This window comes from Rattus norvegicus, chromosome 5, assembly GCF_036323735.1.
Source record: "Rattus norvegicus strain BN/NHsdMcwi chromosome 5, GRCr8, whole genome shotgun sequence".
NCBI lineage: Eukaryota > Metazoa > Chordata > Mammalia > Rodentia > Muridae > Rattus > Rattus norvegicus.
This window is the reverse complement of record NC_086023.1, coordinates 153,363,820-153,387,359: the sequence shown is the minus strand read 5'-3', so window position 1 is coordinate 153,387,359 and position 23,540 is coordinate 153,363,820. Positions and strand designations below refer to the sequence as shown.

The 23,540-nt window shown below is 41.8% G+C and overlaps 1 protein-coding gene across 7 annotated transcripts; it reads right to left on the bottom strand.

The window, feature by feature from the left end:
* Window positions 1-839: 839 nt before the first annotated feature.
* Window positions 840-15,053, bottom strand: Srsf10 (serine and arginine rich splicing factor 10). 7 transcript variants are annotated; one of them, NM_001399223.1, is made up of 6 exons: window positions 14,830-15,044; window positions 12,501-12,605; window positions 9,104-9,207; window positions 7,579-7,741; window positions 7,196-7,246; window positions 840-3,679 (listed from the first exon to the last, which is right to left on the bottom strand). In NM_001399223.1, the coding sequence occupies exons 1-6, from the start codon at window positions 14,892-14,894 to the stop codon at window positions 3,619-3,621; spliced, it is 549 nt and encodes a 182-aa protein (NP_001386152.1). In that variant the 5' UTR covers window positions 14,895-15,044; the 3' UTR covers window positions 840-3,618. The 7 variants fall into 7 exon arrangements, with proteins under 7 accessions (NP_001386152.1, NP_001386153.1, NP_001386154.1 ...); XM_006239220.5 differs by having other exon boundaries at window positions 2,414-7,063; window positions 7,196-7,249; window positions 14,830-15,053; XM_006239222.5 differs by having other exon boundaries at window positions 2,414-3,679; window positions 7,196-7,249; window positions 14,830-15,053.
* Window positions 15,054-23,540: the final 8,487 nt, after the last annotated feature.

Genomic DNA, 23,540 nt, shown 5'->3' with positions numbered 1-23,540 from the left:
ATGCAAACTTATGTAGGAACATATGAGTTACACAGCCTCGTTTAGAGCAAGGGCTTTAGAGTCCTCGTCTCAAAACCAAAGTGTATTTTAGCTTTTGCATACTTGCTTTCTAGTGGCTAGACTTCCCACTCAGGGGCAACTTAAACAATCCCACCTTGCAGACTCTGCTTTCTCATGCAACCTGCAGAGAGAATGTATTCTCTCAAAGCTCCAGTGTAACTCTGTGATAACAGCCAATGTAAAGTTCTTTTTTTTTTTTCCTTTGTGCCTCTGCTTATACATTTTTATGTATGCATTAGCATGCAGCATATGCCTGAATTTCTAGTTTGGGACTAAGATGCTTACTGACTTTATTAGACACTAAAGCATAGCTCAAAGAATAAAAAAAGCAGCCATGACTGGCCGCAGGGTGGCACACCTTTAACCCCAGCCTGGTCTACAAAGCAAGTTCCAGGACAACCAGGGCTATTGACATATTTACAGAGAAACCCTGCCTCCCATGGGAGTGTGGGAAGTACTCAGGCTGAATTAGCCTTCAAATTAATACAGTTGCATGAGCTTCTAGACGAATATTCCTGCCAAAGCTGTATAACGTATAGCAGAACCCACTAGAGAGTAGGCTTCTATGTATTTTGGTGATAGTGTGCTACATGATAGACTGAAGTTACCTTAGATCTATTAAGCATGAGGATTTCAGATGGTTCTAAACTGCACAGCTTCCCATGCTGTCCCCCATAGGCAATGACTCTTAAGGAATACATCTCTAAAACCTCAGAAACAAATGTCTAGTTGGGTAGTTATACCTGTAAGGTACAACAAAGTCTACAGAAAAAGCAAGATTTTTTTGAAAAGTGCCTAGACCAGTTTATTTTACTCTCCAACATTCAAAGAAATGTGATCTGCAAAAACAAAACCTGGATTACAAAGACCTTTTACTTCTTTACAAACTACTTTCTAAAAATTTACATGCCTCAAGTTTTTATTCCCCCCCCACTGCACACACAAAAAAAAAACACCCCCCAACAACAAAAAACCAAGAACTACAGTTTTAACACAGGGTGAATGGTGAACCAGCTTTACAAATACACAAACATTAATAACTAACAGGATTGGAGGGACAGGAAAACACTCAAGAGTCTTCTGCAACAATGGATTGGGTATCTTGATGAAGCTAGCTAACAGTTGAAGACAAGTCATTTAACCTCTGATTCCTGGCTATTTTTGAAGTTAGTTTTTAATCTCAATATTTGTTTAAAAAAAAAAAAAGGTAATGAAGTACAGTGAAGATCCTGAAGCTTGGAAGCCAGCTCAAGAGTGCTGGAGGTCCAACAGCCTATAATCTTGGAATACACTAAAGTTAGAAGGTATGTATGTAAAAACTCCTGTCCACATGGTGGGTAGTATTCCACAGAAAACAGCTTTCTTATTTGAAAAACAGGATAAGTATTCATCTCCTGGGAGTAATTTTTAAGGTTAAGTAGGAGTATCTGGAAAACACACAACTTGGCACAGCAAATGCTGAGTAATATTGACAGCCTTTCATATACATGTAGACCACAATAGACAAGACTAAAACAATTTTCCTTAACTCAACTGATACCCCAAACCACGGGGACCCTTTCTAACTTACTACACTTAAAACTCAAGAGCTGTCAATTATTGTTAATGTATTTATAAATGAACAGGGATATTTTCCAACATATGAAACCACTCCCCAAAGAGAACAAATCCAAAGAAAAGTAAAAACAATATTCAATTTTAAAAACTAAACAAAAACCTCATCTGAACACCACAACTCAATTCTCCCCTCTGGAAGGCCTTAGGCTCAATTTTAAAGGAAATGGTTGGGGGGTGCGGTGGGGGAATTAAAGGACAGAACACTTAGAGCTGCACAGATACTATTAAAATACACAGAACTTCTACCTTTAAGACCAATCCAATGCTAATGGTTATGTAAATGATATACATTTAGTAATTTATAAATCTTGAAATAAATGCTAAATTCAGTTTTTATCAATTTTTATTGTGTCCTTGAAAATAAACTTTAAAAGCATTTCCAACTTGATTCAAAATAAAAATAGCAACAAAAACGAAGCCAAAATTTATAATTCTCACCTGGTACCTGCCACCTTTTTGAGTTTGGGCAGGCTGAAAAAAGTTAAAAAAAAACAAACCAAAAAACCAAAAACCCCCACAAATGACCTTCATTTTACCGTTCCCTTCATTTATGTGTAATCTTACTACATTAAAAAAAAAAAAAATGGTCAAAGGCTTAACACTGTTTCCAGATTTCAGAATTTGACATAGTTTTAAATATGTGGCAAAAATACAACAAGAAATCCGAATGTGATGGAATTAATGTTAGGATAAACAAGCTTCATATCCTAATAAGGAACTAAAGAATCCAAAAACATTTGTGACACTATAAAGTTATTTATTAACTATACACAGAATATGTCCCCTATAAAATGTACAAGTAGATCACTAAAAAGTCTTATCCGGTAAACACTTTCTTTAATACAGAATATACTAAGTCCATTGGGATAACAGCTGTCTGCCTCAAAGTAATCTAATTATAGCACCCAGGGTCTGCTTTAATGTAAAGTTAAGTACTTGTTATTTTGGGGGTTACCTATTTGTTTGACAGAGTCAAGAGTTAACAACTTCATCTTACTCTAGTATATTAATCACTGCACAACAGATCAGCTTATCACAGGCTTTCTTCATTATTTGTAGTAATGGGATACAACAAATGCTAGATACTTTTAAATGGCAGACAACCATAAAATTACTTTCCTTTGATAGTATATTGGGTTTATAATTACACTAGGATATGAGTGGTATAAATTACCATAATACACCCCAAGATAATAAGGTCATACTGTAATGATTCACTAGATTGTGCTCAGTAGATTTTACTAAATAATCTCTTCTCCCCTCCAATTATCCAGTATGTCTTACCCATAGTAAGGGTTCAGTAAGTGTCTGTTGAACACACTGTCTACACAGGAGGTGAGAAGAGATGGGCCCTCGTGGTGGATATCAAGTATAAGTGGAATCAGCCTGGGAAGGAGTGGTTAGATGTAAACTGTATGTCGTATATAAGTAAATAAACTCAGATGCCAACTAAACAAACAGTTAAGCAGAAAATACTGGCACTGGAATAAACAAAGGCAAGATTTGCCAACATTGGCATTACGTGGAACTGACTTTTAAGAGATAACTAGGAAAAACTTTATATTGGACCACACCTTTACCATCCAAATTTAATTTGAGACAGACCAAGAGAGGCACTGTTAAGAGACTATGGCTGTCTTCCTTGATATTCAGACATCCTAGTTTCCAGTAACTTATCATGGATCGGCTACCCATGAGTCAATATAAACCTGTTCATATTTAGGGATTAGTTTCCACAAGTACAAAGTTGAATTTCCTTTTATTTGTCCTAAAATGCTTACTTTCAAACTTGAAGGGACTTCAATTATTCCATGTAGTTTTCGATAATTCTTTTATCTTTTCAGACCAGAGTCAAAATATTCGTACAGTATTCATACTGCAGCACCTTCCACCCACCCTTTGGTCGCTTCAACTGCCCTTCTTTGGTTCTTTTTTCCGCTTTCAGATCTTTCTTGAAGTGTAGTAAGCAGAACTGTACTGGGTATTCCAGCTGCAGTTTGGTCTTAAATAAAAGAAGGATGTTTGTCAGTTTGGTTTTCTCTTTATTCTTCTCTGTGGTATACAGGATTTTGTTAGTTGAACTGGATGTAGCAGCTTACTGGGCCAAAAATTTCAAGAGAACACAGTACAGTAGTTCCCGGTCTTTTTCCCTAGGTTGTAACTTAACAGCTCAAACTCTATGCAGCACCTGTCCTTTCTCACTGACGTATTCATTATCTCACTTTTCTTCTTGCTTACTTGGCTTATTTAAAAAAAAAAAAAAAAAAAAAAAACAAGCAGATTTCTTAAGTAAAAAGAGGCGAAGTGTCAGCCTTCACTTGAATCTTGACACGACTATCCTATTCAATAGAGCCCACTGCTATGCACAACAGAAGAGGGTCTTATCGACCATGGAAACTTATCATGATCCAAATTTAGCTTAAAAATGTAAAACTCCTCACCTGGTGTCATCAGACTCCTACATGAGTGTGACTGTATATAGTCCTTGGGAAGCTCTGCTGGGCACACCATTTCATAACCAACAGGTAACTCTCAAGCTAACAGTCTGGGTGTGAACACCAACCAGCACCAGGCCTTCTAGCTCTATAGACTGAGCGTGACTTTATAGAGCTACCCCTTCAACTACTGTTTCTAAAAAAAAAAAAGGATCAAATATGGGCTCAAATCTTGACTCTGTCATTTACAGCTTTTTCTCTGTGCCTTAGTTTCCTGATATGTGGGGGTAAATCTTCCTTAAAGGGTGTTGTGAAGGGTGAACGAATCAACAAAGACTCTTGAACAATGTCTGGCACAGCATAAATAATAAATTACCAGCTTTGTTAACCGCAAAATAGCTAGAATTTAATCCAAGAAAAAAAAAATACTGAAACCACCCCGTGGAAGTGGTTATCATTTAAATGCTCACCAACAAATACAATGAAAAATAATTTAAATCATGTCATAAACATAAAACCCAGTATTCTTGTTCAGGAAGGGGAACGAGCAGGATTCTTTATAATAATGAAAATATAAATTTATAGTTAGCTTGCCCAAATTTTCATTTTAATGTTTACCAATACTACTAAATAACCTCTTTAGATTATTTAACCCAAGAGGCTTAATGAGCAATCACAACATGATTTTAGCATAAGGAAATTTCTTAAGTACTATGTAAAAGATGTAGATTTCTGGCAAGTTCTATCATTCCCAGAGTAGGGTAGTTGTTCCTAATGTCAAGACTGATTAAAATATTCCTAAAGCTACAAAGGACTATTTCCATTATTTTAGACTCATTCAGAACTATAATAATTCCAGTTAATCATTATTTCCTTCATTTTGTTTTTATTATAGCATCTTTGCTTAATTTACAGCAAGCAGAAAATAAGCTGGGTCTTGTTTTGATCCAAACATTGGTGTTTTAAAGGTTGTACACAATATTTGTTAAAAAGAACATATAAAAATACCTTTTTAGAAGCTTCTATAAGAAAGAAAATACAAAGTTTAACCCCACAACTTTCCTCTTTGCTAGAACTGCAAACTACCGCTACAGTTTTAAATAGACTTTGTTGTTTAAACTATACATCCAGGAAAATCTAAAAAAATTAAAGAAACGTGCATATAAATGATTGCATAGCAGAACAAGAACATTAACTGCAAACAGTAAAGAAACAAAAGTTAGAAATACTATTAAATATACAAAGGTTCTAGAATTAACCCTCCAAACACATTCCACAAACAGTTCTTAAAACCATCTTTTGTAGTCTACAAGCAAGGACTAGATTTCTAAAAACAAAATTGAAAGGAAAAGTAAGGTGATCCTCTAAGAGGATCGTCCCCCACAATATCTTCACTCACATCTGTAAGCAAGGAGTCTAAGATTTTAGAGACACTAGCTTTGTATTCTGAAATGACACCGGACATTTCAAGTCACTTTATTGCCTCCAAAACAATCTTGAAGAGAAGACTAGAAACTATAAATATTTAAGGTAAGTTATTTTTTTAGTCATGTCCTACATTACCAAAAACTAAGTGATGTGGCTTTTGCGTAAAACTCAACTTTCCCCAAAAATTCACGGCACCACAGAATCACCTAGGAGTGTCATCTTAACTTGTCTCACATTAATAAACTGAGGTGTAAAGAGCAAGCCTCTCCTATGAAGCAGGCGGATTTTGATACAAATGCACATGTCAAGTGCTGTGAGCATCAAAATTCAGTTTTACACTATGCATATAAACAAACGAAATGTATTTTCCAACAGTTTACTTGTTTCTAACAGAAAAAACAAACAAAAACAAAACCCCTACATAACAATGATCAACAATAGTTAAATTTTAGAGAAACTATGCTAAGAACAGTCTTTTCCCCTTAAAATGATTTCTGAGTTCATTGACACACTCAAAACTTAAGGAGGAGGTTCTTTTCCCTTATGTTTTAATATTCCAAATCTTAGAAACCAGCAGGGATTGAGGTTTGGGGGGAAAGCAGTGAAGGCTCCATGTTTCAGTGAAAAGGTCAAGCTCCCTGAAAGCGCTCTTTAACCCAGTTGGCATCAATCCCCAGACAGTGGAGTTAACAAAAGAACTATTCCACATTGCATCATAAATAATCACCATGGGCTTAGACATCTTGACAAGACATAAAGGTCCACCCTGAACCTAAATGTGTCTGAGCAGTCAGTGTTGTAATGTGGCTACCACTTCACTTCTGTATCATTCTATCGTATTAGCAAGCTACAGTTCTAGGTTAACAGTTCTACCAAATATGGATATGAAAATTTATTTTTTAATAAGACAATGTTGCAAATTATGGTCAACCAACATCTTTTCACCAAATACTTCAAGCATAAAAAATGAGAATCTTTACAAAAATATACAGAGACACCACAAATTGGTAGCTGCCCATAACATTAAACAAACTGGACTCTTAAGAGTGGCTTCTCAACAGCATATCATTTTAATTATAACCATTGCCCAGTACAGGGAAAACTAACAAGTTAAGTTTGTTTGTTTTTAAACGCATCATTGCAACATTGTATTCCTGATAATTTAAGTATACCAAACTATGAGTAAATGAATGATACATGCCTAGAAGTATCATGATTTATACTATCAGTGGCCACTGGACTTGGGACTAGTCCAAGACCTTGATCTAGATTTTGACCTAGACCTAGACTGTGATCTTGACTGAGATTTGGATCTAGGTGGTTCTTTTTTCCTTGATTCCTTTTCATATCTTGAGCCAGACTTATAATGTGTTTTGGAATCTGTTTTAGAGGTGCCTCTAGTTTTGGTGTGAGATGCAGACCTAGAACGTGATTTAGCCTTCATTTCTTTCTTGGGCTGGGACTTGGACCGTGATCTTGAATTGGATTTAGATCTTGAAAAAGATCGATTTCGGTGTTTGAATCTTTCAAAACAGAGGAGAGATACAATTAGAGTAAAAATTAGATTCTATATTAATCAAATCTGTTACTTTTAGAGCAAAAGTTCACTCTGAAATTGAAAAAACAGGAGTTGTTTTCAAAGCAAAATTATTTACCTATCATTGTCGGAATGGCTTCGGCTACGCCGTGGTCTTCCAGTCGGTCTACTGCTAAAAAGCACACCAGAAAAAGCAAACAGTGACGAATGTCTGTTTATAGTCTTAATTTTTACACAAAGCACCAAAAATAACTTTAACCTTAATGAAGCATCCAAGATACACAATTAAAAATAAGACAAAGGCATTTTAAAAAACATTAGCCAAGTATCTCTTTTAAAGACAGGGCCTTACAACAGTTTATTGTTTTAAGTGAGCTTAGAACTCCAGAGTTTGTGTGGTCCTCCCACCTCAGTCTTCTGAGGAGCTGGGATTATACAGGTTAATGCCATTACACTTGGCTACAAACATTAAAACAACATATCATTGTGTACCACACTTACTTTCTAGGACTGTAAGATCTCCTATAGTTATAATCAAAGGACCGACTCCTTGATCTCCTCCTTTCATAACTTCGGCTTCGAGAACGTCTATATCGGTCATAATCGTCGTATCGTGAAGAGCTGTATACATTCCTCCCTTCCTTGGCTTTCATTTGATTTGGTGCTAGAGAACAGAATAGAAATACTTAGAACCATTAAAACCTTAGCATCTAAACCCTGATACTATAGGATAACACTCCTGTATTCTTCCTCTAAAAGATTTCTATTTTATGCGTATGGGTGTATGGGTGATGTGCTTGCATGTATGTCTATGCATGCACCAGATGTACACATTGCCCAGAGTCCAGAAGGCTGTTAGTATCATGTGGAGGGTGAAAATAAAACCTGATTCTCTAGAAGCAGTTAGTTCCCCTAGCTGAGTCATCTCCCCAGCTCTGTTTTTGAGGGGGGAGTCATTATATAGGCCTAGCTGGCCTCAAACTCTTAGATAAACACCGAGATTGAAATGTACTTCACCATGCCTGCTCACTCCCACTCCTCATCTTACACTAAAGTGAATAACGTGCTCTCCTAACTCAGATGTGCCTTCGTTTTGGTGTAAGAAGCATAACTGGAATGTTATTAACCTCTGTCTACTTTCAAAATGTGCATTAAAAGACAGTGCTTGGGCTGGAGAGATGGCTCAGCAGTTAAGAGCACTGACTGCTCTCCCACCATAGGCCCTGAGTTCAATTCCCAGCAACCACATGGTGGCTCACAACCATGTACTGGGATCCAATGCCCTCTTCTGGTGACAGTGTACTATATGAGTAAATAAATGTTAAAAAAGACAGTGCTTAATGTTAAACACTAACTTTGTTCAATGTCTTCTCAAAATTACTTTGCTAATAAGATATTAACTACTTCTGACTCAAGAAACTGATACCACAGGAGTACATAAAATGCAAAATTTGGCCTATAAAGAATATTTAAGGGGTTGGGGATTTAGCTCAGTGGTAGAGCGCTTGCCTAGGAAGCGCAAGGCCCTGGGTTCGGTCCCCAGCTCCGGAAAAAAGAAAAAAAAAAAAAAGAAAAAAAAAAAAGAAAAAAAAAGAATATTTAAAACCAAAATGCAGTAAAGTGGAACTATGCAGCTCTGAAAATTTATGCATAGAAAAGCTGAAAGGCGTGAACACTGATGTATTAACTCTTCAACAGCTATGTTAACTCCTGTCTTTTAGTGTCTCAGCTAATCTAACAGCTGAGTCAGAACTGAAAGCAGGTCTACACGACTCCAAAGTCTATATAGTCCTACAGCTAACAAATGATGTATACCTGTGTAACAAGAGCCAAGTGTTAATAATATAAGATCTAGTCCAGGTTTAACCTAAATAGTCTTTCCAAGTCCATCCCTACGAATTTACTTCCATAGTCATGTACCTACACAGCTATCCAATTAATACCTAAGTCATCTTTAAAGCTCTTTGAGAGATTAAAAAACAAGTTTAAAAAACAACACACCACGCATGCGGGTACTGATACTTACTCTTCCGATCCCCCTGTGCGAACTGTATTTCAATTTGACGCCCACAAATCCATTTTCTGTCCAAATTATGTAAAGCATCTTCAGCATCACGAACATCCTCAAATGTGCTAAATGTTAAGGGGCTTGAGAAGTTTTGTAAACTTTGATAATGAATGGCTTGTGAAGTCTGAAACAACTCATCAATATTACTCATCTAGACCCTTCTTAATTTGGTTGATTCAGCCATTAATACCACAGGCATTAAAAACACTCGCAATATTCTATGGTATACAGTTTTAAGACACACATGTAAATACGTGTTGTAATAAGGTCTGCCTTAACTGAACTACCAAGGTACACTATAAAAAACTTCCCCATATACTAAGAATTAACTTGATAAAATAAAATACAAAAACAAAACAGTCAATTATGTGGAATATCAAAAAAGTCTTATAAAACCAAAATACAATTTTCATATTTATTTCAAATTAAAAATGCCAGTAATTCTTAAGTAAGCAAAGCAAAAATATGCCTTTACAAGAGAAGAAAGCATTAACTCAAGTTTTCAGACACAGGCATATTACTTCAGTTGTCTTCCTTGCACTGCACAAGATAGGCATGCCAGTCATTTATAGGCATTAAATCAGAATCAAGCAATACACTCAGTCACTATGCCAAATGCACATGACATTCATGCAGACTGTAAAAGCACACTATCAAGAAGTGGCAAAAGGACTCCTAAATTAAAGAGGCCTAACTCTGACACTAAGTGTGCAGCCTCCTGCGGAAGAGCATGTCAGGCAGGTTTCCCACCTGAGTCACGGCAGTTATTTACGGCAGTAGAAACACTATTGGCATCCATTTCATCCGAGAAACTAAGCTGCCTTGTAGCTTCCCCCATGTCAGCAACAGAACCCCTAGGTTGACAGTTATTTTGTCTAAACACATCTTTTCTAAAAACGTCATTCAAATGGGAGTACACTCAAGTACACTCAAGACCATGATGGAAAAAAATTTAGGGAACAATTTTTACTACATCCTAAAAATTGTCACTCTAAGCATATCCAGTTCAATGTCTCAGAACACTGGAAATGCAGATTTGGAGCACCAACTAAGAAAATACCTCCAAAGTGACAATAATTTTAAGACTGACGTATGCCTCAGCCTATCACTAGACTTCTATTTTTTGTCCAAAAACAATTAAGGGTCATAGGCCTTAAGCTCGTTCTGAGGCCAGTATGTATAGGTTAAACAGGAGAGATTTTCCAACTCTCAAATAACTTCTTTCAACTTTTGTAAAACAGCCGATAGTTTAGGATCTTGAATGCTGTAAATAAATATCCCTCAAGATTAACCGTACTTAGGTGCTAAGTTAACAGGAATCAGTTCACTTAATGTACAGTATACTACTGTTACCCCAAGAGACAGTATAGTTTCAGAATGATTTATATTAAGAGCTACAAAGATTATGAATGTGGACAAAGCATTCTTGGGTAATATCCTTAAAAAAAAAAAAAAATCTTGGCCTAGAGGACATGGTTCTATAATTCACCCACCTCTTAAGCCAAGGATAAGGAGAAAAGGCTAAACCAGGAAATCACATGGAAGACACAGTAGCATTAAGCTAAGCCAAGTATTGGTCACTGGGAAATCTGTGTTCCCAAAATGAAACTGGCAAACCTGTTAACTTACTACTCTGGATTCCTTATGTAATCCATTCTGTTCAAATACAACATACTTTTGAGGTAAACAACTGCTGACATCGTTCCCAGGCCACCTCACCACACAAACCCTGAACGTTATAAGCCTGACTGGATCAATGCCATTTATGAAGCCAGATATGGGCATTAGCCTTAAGTTTTACAAAGAATCCACAAGGTTCTCTTGACCACTCACTGGGCCCTTATGAGCAGCTTTTTTGGCTTCACTAGAAATTTGTAAGGTCAGAACTTCAAGAAAATGAATTTAAGCAATAGGAAGTTTACTGGATTGAAATTCACAGCCTCAGACACCTCCACTCTCTTGGACAAGGAAATGACCTTATAGAAGGTCAGAAACACAATCTCCTAAAACTCGGGATCAAGGCTCATTCCCCATACATGGCAATTAAGACCCACACCATGAAGGTGGCCTTCTGTAATCCATGCAGAGCTAACTGATCTTCTGTGCTAAGCCATGCAGGGACAGCAGGATTCACAGAACCAACAGCAACTTTGAAAAACAAAAACAAACCCAAAAGACCTATTGCTACATATTTTTAGTGGTGTTATCCTAGAACAACCAGGTGTTTCTCTAAGTAATCCCCAGGGCATGCACCTGTCTCCCCCTTATACAGGCCCTATGACTGGATTTCAGTACCTCCTTTTACAAAGAGCCTCTGATGAACTGGTCTAAAAATCAAAATATGCTGAATTTAAACTTAACAATGTTTTATTTTGCTGTACTTTTTAACTTGATAAACTAGGAGAAAATACACTCATACAAGACCACAATCACAATATCAACGGCCCACACAAACTCAACTTACAGGTTTTGTCACTAGACCAAACCAGCATAATTATGAAAATTAACTGCTTGCAAAATAAAATAAAATAAAAATAATAATAAAAAGAAAGTAGTTATTCTGTAGGATACATCAGGTATGACTCCTTTAATCTTGGCCATCATTCAACTTCATCTTGACCTTTAACTCTTTTAGTGCTTGTCAGAAGGACTTGTCATGAGATGCTTGGTCAAATATGACAGATGGCTTTATCTTTAACTTTGAAAAACAACCTTTTCCCCCTTTGTGGATAAATCGAGGCTTTGTCTCCCATTAGGCTTGTCCTTCTTCCAGCTTTTCTTTATTTTTTCTTTTCCCAAACTCTCCCTTCTCTTCAAGCCTGATCCTTAAGAGGTCTTTGGCTTGTCTACTTGCCTTAAGTGTTGAACTCTACTCTAAAAGTTCTTTCATGCTTTCTCTTTGGGGTCGCCATAACTGTACAGCTTTACATTCTGAGGTAACAACAGAGGACAGCAAATTAGGGGACAATATTAAAGAAGTTTACCTCATTGTTATACAATTTGTTTTCGATCAAGTGATTCAAAATAACAAACAAGATTACTAAACTTTAATTGCTAAGAACAAGAACACATTAACTTTTAATTTGACATATCAAAGATGGTAGCAACCATTGTATTCAAATTAAAAATCACATTATAATCACTGATTTGAGTTTCAGCAGCATGGATGGGAACTTAAAGGTTTATTTTTGGATTAACTAAGAAATAAGAGCAATGAATCAGAATTTTAAAAGATTTGAAGACATAAGACATTAGAGGACAAAAAGACTATTTTTTTAGATGTTACCACTTACATAAAAACTTGAATTTCAAACTTCAACACCCCTCACTAATCATCCATCTGAAGAAAGGATATTGAACATATGCAAATCCTCTTGGACGTCGAGTGTAGAAATCAAGTGGAACATAAACATCTACTATTGGACCATAACGACCAAATTCCCGACGTAAATCTTCAGACCTAAAACATCATGAAAAAACTCAAACTTTTTATGTTCACATCCCCGAACATGTCACATTTCAGTATCACCTTAAGCAACGTAAGGGATGTGGTGGATAACAGCATATAACCCACAGGTCCCTATACCTCTGCCCTCTTGGCCAACGAGCTTCCTGAGTTACAAAGGTGGCACACACCTTTAATACCAAGGGAGAGTTTGAAGCTACAAACTCTACAGAGCAAATTCCAGGAAGCCAAGGTTAGTTACATGGAGAAACTGTCCTGAAAATCCAAAGATAAACAATGCATCTGGGGGCGGGGGATTGCACTATACAAAAGGCCCCCACTTTTAACCCTACCACTGTGAAACCAGAGGCAGAGCGCTCTGGGAGTTCCTGGTAAATCAGGGTCAGTGAGACCCTGTCAGAAAAAGGCAAGCCAAACGACCAACACAAAAATAAAACCCAAGGGTAGCAGCTCATCTGTATCTCAAGCATTGCAAAAACTCAGATTAGGAGGATTGCTATAAGTTCAGGGGCAGCCTGGGCTACAGTCTGAGCTAAAAAAGGTAGGTAAGTGTGTAAGGAAAGCACTCTGTTTTTGTTTTTGTTTTTGTTTTTTTTTTCCGGAGCTGGGGACCGAACCCAGGGCCTTGCGCTTCCTAGGTAAGCGCTCTACCACTGAACTAAATCCCCAGCCCCTAGGAAAGCACTCTGTAGTGCCAGGTAAGTGTGTTATACCAGTACCTAGAATAGGGATGGCTAAGACAGGATAGAGTAGGTTCAAGGCTGGACAAATCATATAGCCTGTATCTGACTGAGATCCTGTCCCAGGAAGGAAGCGGTGCTTATAAGTCTATAACTATTTTGAATTACATCAGTAAACAGTCTTTTCACTGTTCATTAACGGCATGTCTTTAGAAAGACTGGCAGTGGTAGGGTGGAGAACACTTTTACTCCCAGCACTCAGGGAAGCAAAGGCAGGAGGATTTCTGCTAACCTGTCTTTATAGAGTTCCAGGTCAGCCAAGGCTATAAAGTGAAGCTGTGCGGTCTTTAAAAAAAACGGAAAAATAAAAACAATCATCAAATACTCTAGTATTCTGAAAAGTATTGTAATTTCTATTTTAAGGCAGGTCTCATTCTAGTCAAGTTGGTTTGGAACTCAAGGCAAGCCTGACTCAGCCCCCTTAAATGCTGTTATTTCAGGCTTGGGTCATTTCGCCCAGCTTTCCCTAAAATTGTTCAACAGGGTCAGCCATTAAAAGTTTGAAATAAAACCATAATGTCTACATACTTCATACTTAAGGGAAAAATTTAAAAATGCCGTTAATTAACCACTTTTGTTAAGGACATAAAACTCCACAAAACAAACAACTCCGTTTTTCTTCGGAGTTTATTATTATGTACGGACACGATCCTGTGATTTAAAAAAAAAAAATCTTCCGAAAAATCCCGAAGGCAATTCAAAACAAGGGAAACGCTGAAAACAAAGCCCTTACCAGGCTGGACTCGAACTTCTAGACCGGTCTTCAAGGTGCTGGGACTACCGTTCACCTAAGTTAATTAACGAAGGTCCTAACGGGAGAGGTTTCTCCAGCACCTCGTTTTCAAAGAGATTTCCGCGAAACACGTGGAATACTCCATTTAACCGGTAAATTCCCCAAATCTCAACGACTCCTCTCTAACCCACTAACCACCATCCATACAGATGGGAGGGGGGCTGCAAACACACCCTCCCCCATTCCGTTATTTCACTAGCATCTTTTCTATCTTCCGACCTGGGAGACAGGGGGCTCACTTCGTAGCCCGAGCTGACCTTCAATTCCCGCCCGTCCTCCCGCCTAGGCTTCCCCGAGTGGTGGCCTGTGACGCCCCGCCTGGCAACCTTTCCTTTTTTCAACAACAAAAATCCCTTTCAGGCCGAGGGGGCGTGCACCTCATGGAACGTGGACGTCTGATCAATGAGGAACAGACATCCGGCCCGCCAGACTGGACCAGCCACGAGCACGCGGGGAGGGTGGACCCCGAATGTCCGCCACGCGGCTCGCTCGCCCGCCGGTCAGCGGTTCGGCTCGAATGGGCTCCGGGTCCGCCCTCGCTCCCGCAGGCCAGCGGAGGCCGGCGGCGCGGCCTAGACCGGCGCGGGCCCCGCCATCTTCGCCCCGCCCCTCCCCCGCGCCGCCGCTCGCTGTTCGCCGTGCGCCCGCGGCCTCCCCCGCGCAGTAGCTGCTCCGGTGCGCTCACCTGGTGTCGTCCGCCACGTTTCTGACGAACAGAGACGTGTTGGGGGGGCGCAGGTATCGGGACATGACGGCGGCGGGGCTCTGGGCCAGCGGCGCTAACGGGCTCGGCAAACCGTCCGCAGCTCCGGCGGCGGCGGCTCACATCCACTCACTCACTCGCACAGACCCAGAGGGCTCCGCTACGGCAACTGCCTCTTCTCGCGAGACTTCGCTCCCGCCTCCAGGCCCCCTCCCACCCCGCAGCACCGGCGGGGACAACGGCTTTTTCCCGCGAGATCTCGGGGCGTGCGCGTGCGCGCGCCGCGGGCCTGACGCTCGCGCCGCGGCCTCGCTCCTGTTCATTGGCTCCGGGCGCCGGCTCTTCCCCCTCCCCCTCGGCCCGTTCTTTCTTTCTTTAGCGCTTCATTTTCCCGCCCTTTCCTGGCGTGCTGATCCCGCCACCTCTTCTCATATTGGCAAACGGGAGCGTTAAACTACAATGGCAGGGCTTGGGAGTCTCAGACCCAGCAGAGACTGCTCCGATATCCTCTGTTCCGAGCTGTGCCCGGGCTTTTATCAGATCTCTAACCAGCAAGAGGAACTTACAGATTCTTTGTGGGGTTCAGGGGAAGGGAAGAAGTGTGCAGAAAGCCGGGCCTGTGGCCCCAGAGTTTTCGGCGTGTAGTGCATGCATCTCTGCCTTGGGGGCTGCGGTTGCTCCACACCCGCGTCACCTATGCACGCAATCTCCTCCCCATGAGATCTGGGCCCTAATGTCCTTGTATGGTATCTGTTGCTCATATGCAAAGTGCCCGGAACCCCCTTTCCAGCTAAATTTATGAAGGCTTTGCGAAATCCTTGAAGAGGTTTGTTCTTTGCTGGTTCCTGGTGATCCTATCAAGGCCCTTGTATATGCTAACTAAGCGTCTTACCCCAGACCTGCACCAGAAGACAGACACCGCCCACTCCCCCACCCATCCTCTCTTGCTCTAGTCCCCCACAACTTTCAATCTTCATCCTGGAACTCCCCATCTACTTAATCCTTGGCTGGCTGGTTAGTTTCTCTCCCCTCTCCTCTCTCTCCCTCCCTCCTTCCTCTCCACCTCTCACACTCATAGGGTGGATCACAGTTCTCTGTAACTTCTGGAATATTGAGAGCTGTCTCAATATTTAGGTTTTAGGCACTCTTCCAGAGAACCTAAATTCAGTTCTTAGCATCCACGTTGGGGCAGGGGGCTCAATCATTTGTAACTTATTCCCTCTCTGGCCTCATAGGTCACCCATACACATGTGGGCATATACACTCAAATTTTTAAAAACAACAAAAATGGGAAACCAACACACACACTCTCTCAACAAACAAAACAAAACACACACTCTCTCAACAAACAAAAAGCCAGGCATGGTGGCTGCCTCTGCACCATAGAAGTAGCACTCTGAAAGCAGAAGCAGGTGGATCTCTGTGAGTTCAAGGCCAGCCTGATCCACATAAGCATGTTCCAGAACAGCCAGGGCTGCACAGAGAAAATTTGTCTTAAACAAAACTGTTCTGTGGGGACACACATCTTTAATCCCAGTACTTCAAGGCCATCATATCTGCAGATCGATTTCCAGAATAGCCAAGGGTACATAGGGAAACCCTGTCTCAACAAAACCAAAAGATGGGGTGGGGGGAGTAGAAAAGGAAGAAAGAAAACAGCACTGTGTCTTTACAAATATGGCTTATATGAGTTAATATTTACAGAATTACGAATGAGGACACACACATCCCTCTCCTCAAATACACAGCCTCTGGTAAACAGGTCTGTGGAGAGAATGGGAGTAGGACCAAGAAGAAAAGCAAGAAGTCCAATACCCCTTGGCTATCTGGCCTTTGGGCCCATTGTGCAATTTGCCAAATTGCAGATCTGCCGAAGGAGTGTGTGAAGGAAGATTGTGGCGGTACCAAAGGTCTTGAGGAAAGTATGGCCCGCTGAGATACAAACCATCTTCAGTATTCTGTTTCAATCTCTGCTTTATTGCAAGATGGGTATAATTGATTTAAATTTGGTCATTTCAGTAGGGGAATAAATTGCTGCAAATTGTTTATTCGACAGTGACTGGAGGGACGGGTCAGCAGTTAAGAGCATGTGCTGCTCTTCCAGAGGTCCTGAGTTCAGTTCCTGTATAGGTGGCTCACAACTTCCTGTAACTCCAGCTCCGGGGGATCCAGCTCCCTGTTCTGGCTTCTACAGGTACCTGCACACCCATACCTGCACATAGTCGCTCACATGCACACATTTTTTTAAAAAATGTTTTTTAAAACTAAAAGCACAGGGAGGATTAGAAATACACGAGTGGCGGGCAGATCTATGTAACTCACTAAATGAACATTTCTTAAGAAAGACAAAGGCTGGAGAGATGGCTCAGTGGTTAAGAGCACTGACTACTCTTCCACAGGTCCTGAGTTCAAATCCCAGCAACCACATGGTGGCTCACGACCATCTGGAATGGGATCCGATGCCCTTAGTGTATTTATATATAATAAATAGGTAAATCCTTTTTTTAAAAAAAAAAGTTCTAATTTCAGTAGCAACCCAGGAAGAGTCTGCCATGCAGATTAATCCTGATAGTCAACTGCTTCTGGCTGTCACAATCGAGATAGGTGTATTTACATAACGCGTTGCACTGAAGCCTTCTCTGTGAACAGCTTGGGCAGACAGTGTGCCTGTCAGTCATCTCTCTCTCCTGCTATGTGAAGATGCTCTGTTCCACCTACTTCTCTACCCATCATATCTGTTAGAAATACTGATATTCCAGGCAATTCCATACCTCCTTCTGTGGTCTATGTACCATCCAGATAAGTGACCTCCAAGGCCGTGGAAATGCCATTTCTCTGTCCAAAGGTGGTGGTGTGTTTGAACCAGTAACTTCTCCGGTTCTCTTCCATCCCGGAGCTCTTCAATAGGTTGCCTCCTTTGCTTCTTCTAGCTGGGCAATGTTTTGCTCATTGAATTTATCAATAAATTCTCCAACAAAGACATCGTGTTTTTTATTTTAATTACATAGTTAATTCTGCTATTGATTTGGTAGAGATATGGTCTCTAGGTAAATAATCACATACGTGTCTGTGGGTGGAAAATGCAAGATAAGCCGGGCATTTGATCTTAGGCACTCTTGGGAGGTAGGGTCAGGAGGATCTCTGTGAGCTTGAGGACAGCCTGTTCTATACAGTGAGTTCCATGACAGCCAGGGCTACACAGACAAAACATTGTCATTAAGACAAAAGGAAACAAGGGGCTGGGGATTTAGCTCAGCGGTAGAGCGCTTGCCTAGCAAGCGCAAGGCCCTGGGTTCGGTCCCCAGCTCCGGAAAAAAAGAAAGAAAACAAAGGGAAACAGAATATAACACCACACAGGGTAAATCTACTTCTACACACCTAGGGCCCTTTACCGGGTTTAACATATAAGTGTTTTGAGTGTTTTGCTTGCATGTTTGTCTATGTACCATGTGTGTGCACCATGTGTGTGCCTGGTGCCTTTGGAGGGGAGATGAGAGTGTGGGATCCCCTGGTGCTGGAGTTACGAACCGCTTTCATATGTAAAATGTGCACCTCAGTCCCTGTGGTGGTGTCTAAAACCAATCAGCACTGACTGCTCTTAGAGGACCTGAGTTAGACTCCCAGTTCCTGTAACAGATGGCTTACAACTGTTTACAACGCCAATGCCTGCCTCTGGCCTTCCGAAGTCACCAGGCATGGGGGCAAGATCCCCACAAACATGAAATAAAAAGACAAGCAAGCACACAGACACTTCTCTTGGGTATGTTCTCAAATCTGTAGTGCTAGGACTCACGGAAGCTGGACACCTACTTGTGTCCCGGATTTTGAGATCGTTTCCTCTTGTTTTGTTGGTGATGGCCCAAGCTAAATAAATGTCCCAAGGAGACCCTCAGGGTAAACGGGCATCTGCACCTTGAGTTGACACGATGTTGATTTTGTTGGTGCAGCTCTTTAATTCTGACCCTTGTCAGTGACCCTGCTCATGTTGTGTCTCTTCGTGGTGACCAACCAATGAGAAGCATGAGCACTGACTTTGTTTAGTAAGACATACCTGGTGTTTCCTGTGGGGGAGTCTTTGCATTATTGAGGAGCACATGATCCAGTTTCTCACACTAGGACTCAGTTCTCTAGATGTTCCTTACATGGGAGTTGGAAACTTTGGGTCACCTACCCATATGTCAGCTCACCACAGCCTGTGGCTGCTTTGAGGGCATCTGTACTCACGTATGCATACCTCCATGCAGACACACACACATAAGGAACCTCCCTCCTTCCTTCCTTCCTTTCTTTCTTTCTTTCTTTCTTTCTTTCTTTCTTCCTTCCTTCCTTCCTTCCTTCCTTCCTTCCTTTGACAGGGTTTCTCTGTACCTGGAAGTCACCTCTGAAAACAAGACTGGCCTCCAACTCACAGGCATCCACCTGGCTCTGCCTCCCCAGTGCTGGGATTAAAGCCACCACCACCTGGCTCTTCATTTTAGTTCAATGTCATTTATTTTGTTTATGTGCAGTGCTGGGAACTGAAGCCAGGGCTTGGTTCCTGCCAGCACCTGAGCTATATCCGCAGCCCATGTTCATGTGTTAGTTTCGAAATGGGGTTTCATGAAGCCTAGGCTGGCCTTGAACTCACAGCATTTCTAATGATGACCTTGAACTCACAGCATTTCTAATGATGCCCTTGAACTTTTTCTTTCTTTCTTTCTTTTTTTTTTCAGAGCTGGGGACTGAACCCTGGGCCTTGCAGTTGCTAGGCAAGCGCTCTACCACTGAGCTAAATCCCCAACCCTGCCCTTGAACTTTTGACACCTCTGCTACCCCTTTCCACTCCCAAGGGTTGGGATTACAGGGATGCGCCACATGCTCAGTTTAATAGTTGATGTAGGGATGGAATCCAGGGCCTCCTCCACGTTAGATAAATATTCAAACCATGGCGCTACATCCACAGCCCTTTTGCAGCACCCCTCCTTCTGGTTCCCCCTCACATATCCCCTCCCCCATTCCCTTTCCCCTTCTCCTCTAAGAAAGGGAACCTCTCACCTCACCCTACCCCATCAAGCCACCCTGGAACATCAAGTCACTGCAGGACTAGGTTCCTGCTCTCCCACTAAGGCTACAGCCTTTTGTTTGTTTGGTTTCTGAGACAAGGTTTCTCTGTATAGCCTTGGCTATCCTGAAACCAGGTTGTATTTGTAGACCAGGCTGTCTTCAAACTCACAGAGACAAATACTGTCAAGTTGGCAACCGAGATTGGCTATCATAAGCAACAAGGGCTCTTAACCACAGAGCCATCTCTCCAGCCTCTAGTCTTAGGCTTTGAGAGATCTCCATGCTAGATACATCAGTTTATAGTCCCACAGCAGAAGAGCGGTTTCCTGTTCCCTATATCCCCCATTTGTCATTTGTCATTTGCTTTTTTCTTGTCTTTTATTGTTTTTCCCCTGAGGCTTTTTTCTTCTTTCTTTCTTCCTTCCTTCCTTCCTTCCTTCCTTTCTTTCTTTCTTTTTTTTTTCTTTTTTTTCGGAGCTGGGGACCGAACTCAGGGCCTTGCGCTTGCTAGGCAAGCGCTCTACCACTGAGCTAAATCCCCAACCCCTCTTTCTTTCTTTCTTTCTTTCTTTCTTTCTTTCTTTCTTTCTTTCTCTCTCTCTCTCTCTCTCTCTTTCTTTCTTTCTTTCTTTCTTTCTTTCTTTCTTTCTTTCTTTCTTTCTTTCTTTCTTTCTTTCTCTGAAACAGGGCTTCTCTGTGTAGCCCTGGCTGTCCTGGAACTCCCTCTGTAGACCAGGCTAGCCTCAAGCTTAGAGATCCACCAGCCTCTGCCTCCCAAGTGCTGGGATCAACGACGTGCGCCACCCCTGCCCAGTCCTTCCTTTGAGGCTGTTATAACATAAATCTTTGGGTTTGTGAGTGTTCAAGTGGTGTGCACGGTAGGATGAGGGGCGTGGCCACTGTGCGCACATGGAGGTCAGAGGGCAACTTTATGGAATCCATTCTTTTCTTCTACCTTTACACAGGCGCTGGAGAACAAACCAATGTATCCAGGCTTGTGCGACTATATCTTTACCGGCCAACCCATGTTGCCAACCCGATTTTGGTTTTAGTATTTAATTTCTTACCAATCCTAGATATTAAGCTCCTATCTGAAATACGGCTGGCAACAATATAGCTGTGTTCCTTTTCCTGCATTTTCTTTTTTTCCAAGACAGTGTTTCCCTGGGTAGCTCTGCTGTCCTGAAACCCACTCTATAGAACAGGGTGGCTTTGAACACAGAAACCTGCCTGCCTCTGTCTCCCAAGTGCTGGGATGAAAGGCATATGCCACTAGTGTCCAACTGCTTTCCTTTTCTGTAGGAGTGTTTGGATTTTGTTTTGGTTCTCTAAGGTCTCTAAGTCTCTCTTAGACCAGAGATTCACACTCTCTATGTGGCAGAGGATGGTCTTGAACACCTGATCTTCCTACGTCCACCTCCCAAATTCTGGGTTTACAGGCACAACTCACCACTCCTGGCTTTATAGAGCTTTAAGAGATGATTTATATACCAGTCTCTGGGTTTGAGACTTTCCGTTCAGCAGAAATGCCAGGCTTAGCGGTACACACCTGTAGTCTCCAAACTTCTGGGCGTGGGGGACAGAGGCGGGACTGCCTGAAATTCAAGCCCAACTTCACTGATATGGAAAAAAAAAAACCCTATCTTTTAAAAAGTAGAGATATGGGACTCACACCCTTTAGTCCCAGTACTCAGGAACCAGAAGCAAGCAGTTCTCTGTCAGCTGGGTCTACACAGTGAGGTCCAGGACAGCAAAACTGCATAGTATATAGTATATAGTAAATTTCTCTCTCTCTCTCTCTCTCTCTCTCTCTCTCTCTCTCTCTCTCACACACACACACACACAGAGAGAGAGAGAGAGAGAGAGAGAGAGAGAGAGAGAGAGAGAGAGAGAAAACAAGTCACACTAATGCACACGTGATGTGCTCATTTTTCTTAGGGTAAACAGTTGTCATCCAGCAGTACTCTTCCCTCCCTCCCTCCCTTCCTCCTCCCTCCCTGGAAGGCATTTTGTCTGCTGCTGTCTTGATATTGCTGGCAAGTCCCACTGATCACTAACCACATCAGCCAGCTTAGCGGCTACTCTGAGAACAGTGTCTCTGAGCCAGCCGAACCCCTTTGAAGTCCTGATGGTGAATCGAGCCACTGAACTAGATCATTCAGAACGGGACAGCCTGCGCGGGCACCATGGGAGACTCCAGGAAGCTGAGGTTGGCCAGTTAGCATCTTGGGCCTCAAATGAATAGCCTGCTGTGTACTGCCAATTCATTTCCCCGGTTTCCACAGCCAGATAATCACCAATATGTAGAAATGGAGGAGACATTATCCCCAGGGTGCTGTCTGTCGGGGAGCCAGGAGAAAGTAAACCCAGGGCAGCCTGGGTAGTCCTGGAAGGTTCGTGCCTTTACGATCTGAACTCGAGCCAAGCCTAGAATGGCTGTGGTGCTCCGGAGTGATGTGGGATGCATTGGGACCCGGGTTTGAAAGTGAAAGGCTGGGGTTGGGGATTTAGCTCAGTGGTAGAGCGCTTGCCTAGGAAGCGCAAGGCCCTGGGTTCGGTCCCCAGCTCCGGAAAAAAAGAACCAAAAAGAAAGTGAAAGGCTTAAAGGGAGGGGCACATAAAGTGAGTTAGAGAAAACTCTAAATTGTGTGGTTTCTATAGTGATAAGCATAGCATACCTCCCTGTTGCTCTGAGAAACATCAGGACTCAAAACCTCCCTGTTGCTCTAAGAAACATCAGGACTCAAAGCAATTTGGGGAGGAAGGGGTTTATTTCAGTTTACCGGTTACAGTCCATGATGGAGGAAAGCCAAGGTAGGAACCTGGTGGGAGGAAGTGATGCAGAGACTGGAGGAACAGGACCTGCTGACTTGTTCTCTCTGCCTGGAGCTCAGCTAGCAACAGCCCAGGAACACCTGCCCAGGGCTGGCACCTCCTGCAGTGGTCCCAGTCCTACTAATCAGAAAAATGTGGCCCCCAGACACCCACAGGCCAATCTGATCTGGGCAGTTCCTCAGTTGAGACTCCCCCTGGGCCCAGCTGAATCTAACGAAGATAATGGATGAATGTTTGTTCTAGCTTAGTAAGGCCTTAAATTCCAAGCCATGTTAGCCAGATTTCCATTACTATTAATTAATATACATGAGATAATATACATGAGGCTCTCAGTATGCAGCCCTGGCTGGCCTGGAACTCACAGAGATCTGCCTGCTTCTGCCTCCTGAGTGCTGGGATTTAAAGCATGTGCCACTGTGCCCATCAAGGGGTTGGGGATTTAGCTCAGTGGTAGAGTGCTTGCCTAGGAAGCGCAAGGCCCTGGGTTCGGTCCCCAGCTCCGAAAAAAAGAACCAAAAAAAAAAAAAAAAAGAAAAGAAAAAGAAAAGAAAATGTTTAAAAACTATTTTATTTACATATGTGTGTATTCATTTTATTTATTATCTGTGTATCTGTGTGAGCACATGCACATACATTTATACCAGTGCACATGTGTATGCACTCATGGAGGCCAGAAAAGTCTCTCAGATCTCCAATAGCTTGAGTTACAGGAGTTTCCAATGTGTCCAATTTGTCACAGGAGTGCTGGTCTCAGAACTCTCTGGTCCTGATAATTTTGCAGCAAGCATTCCTAGTGGAGCAGTCACCTCTCTACT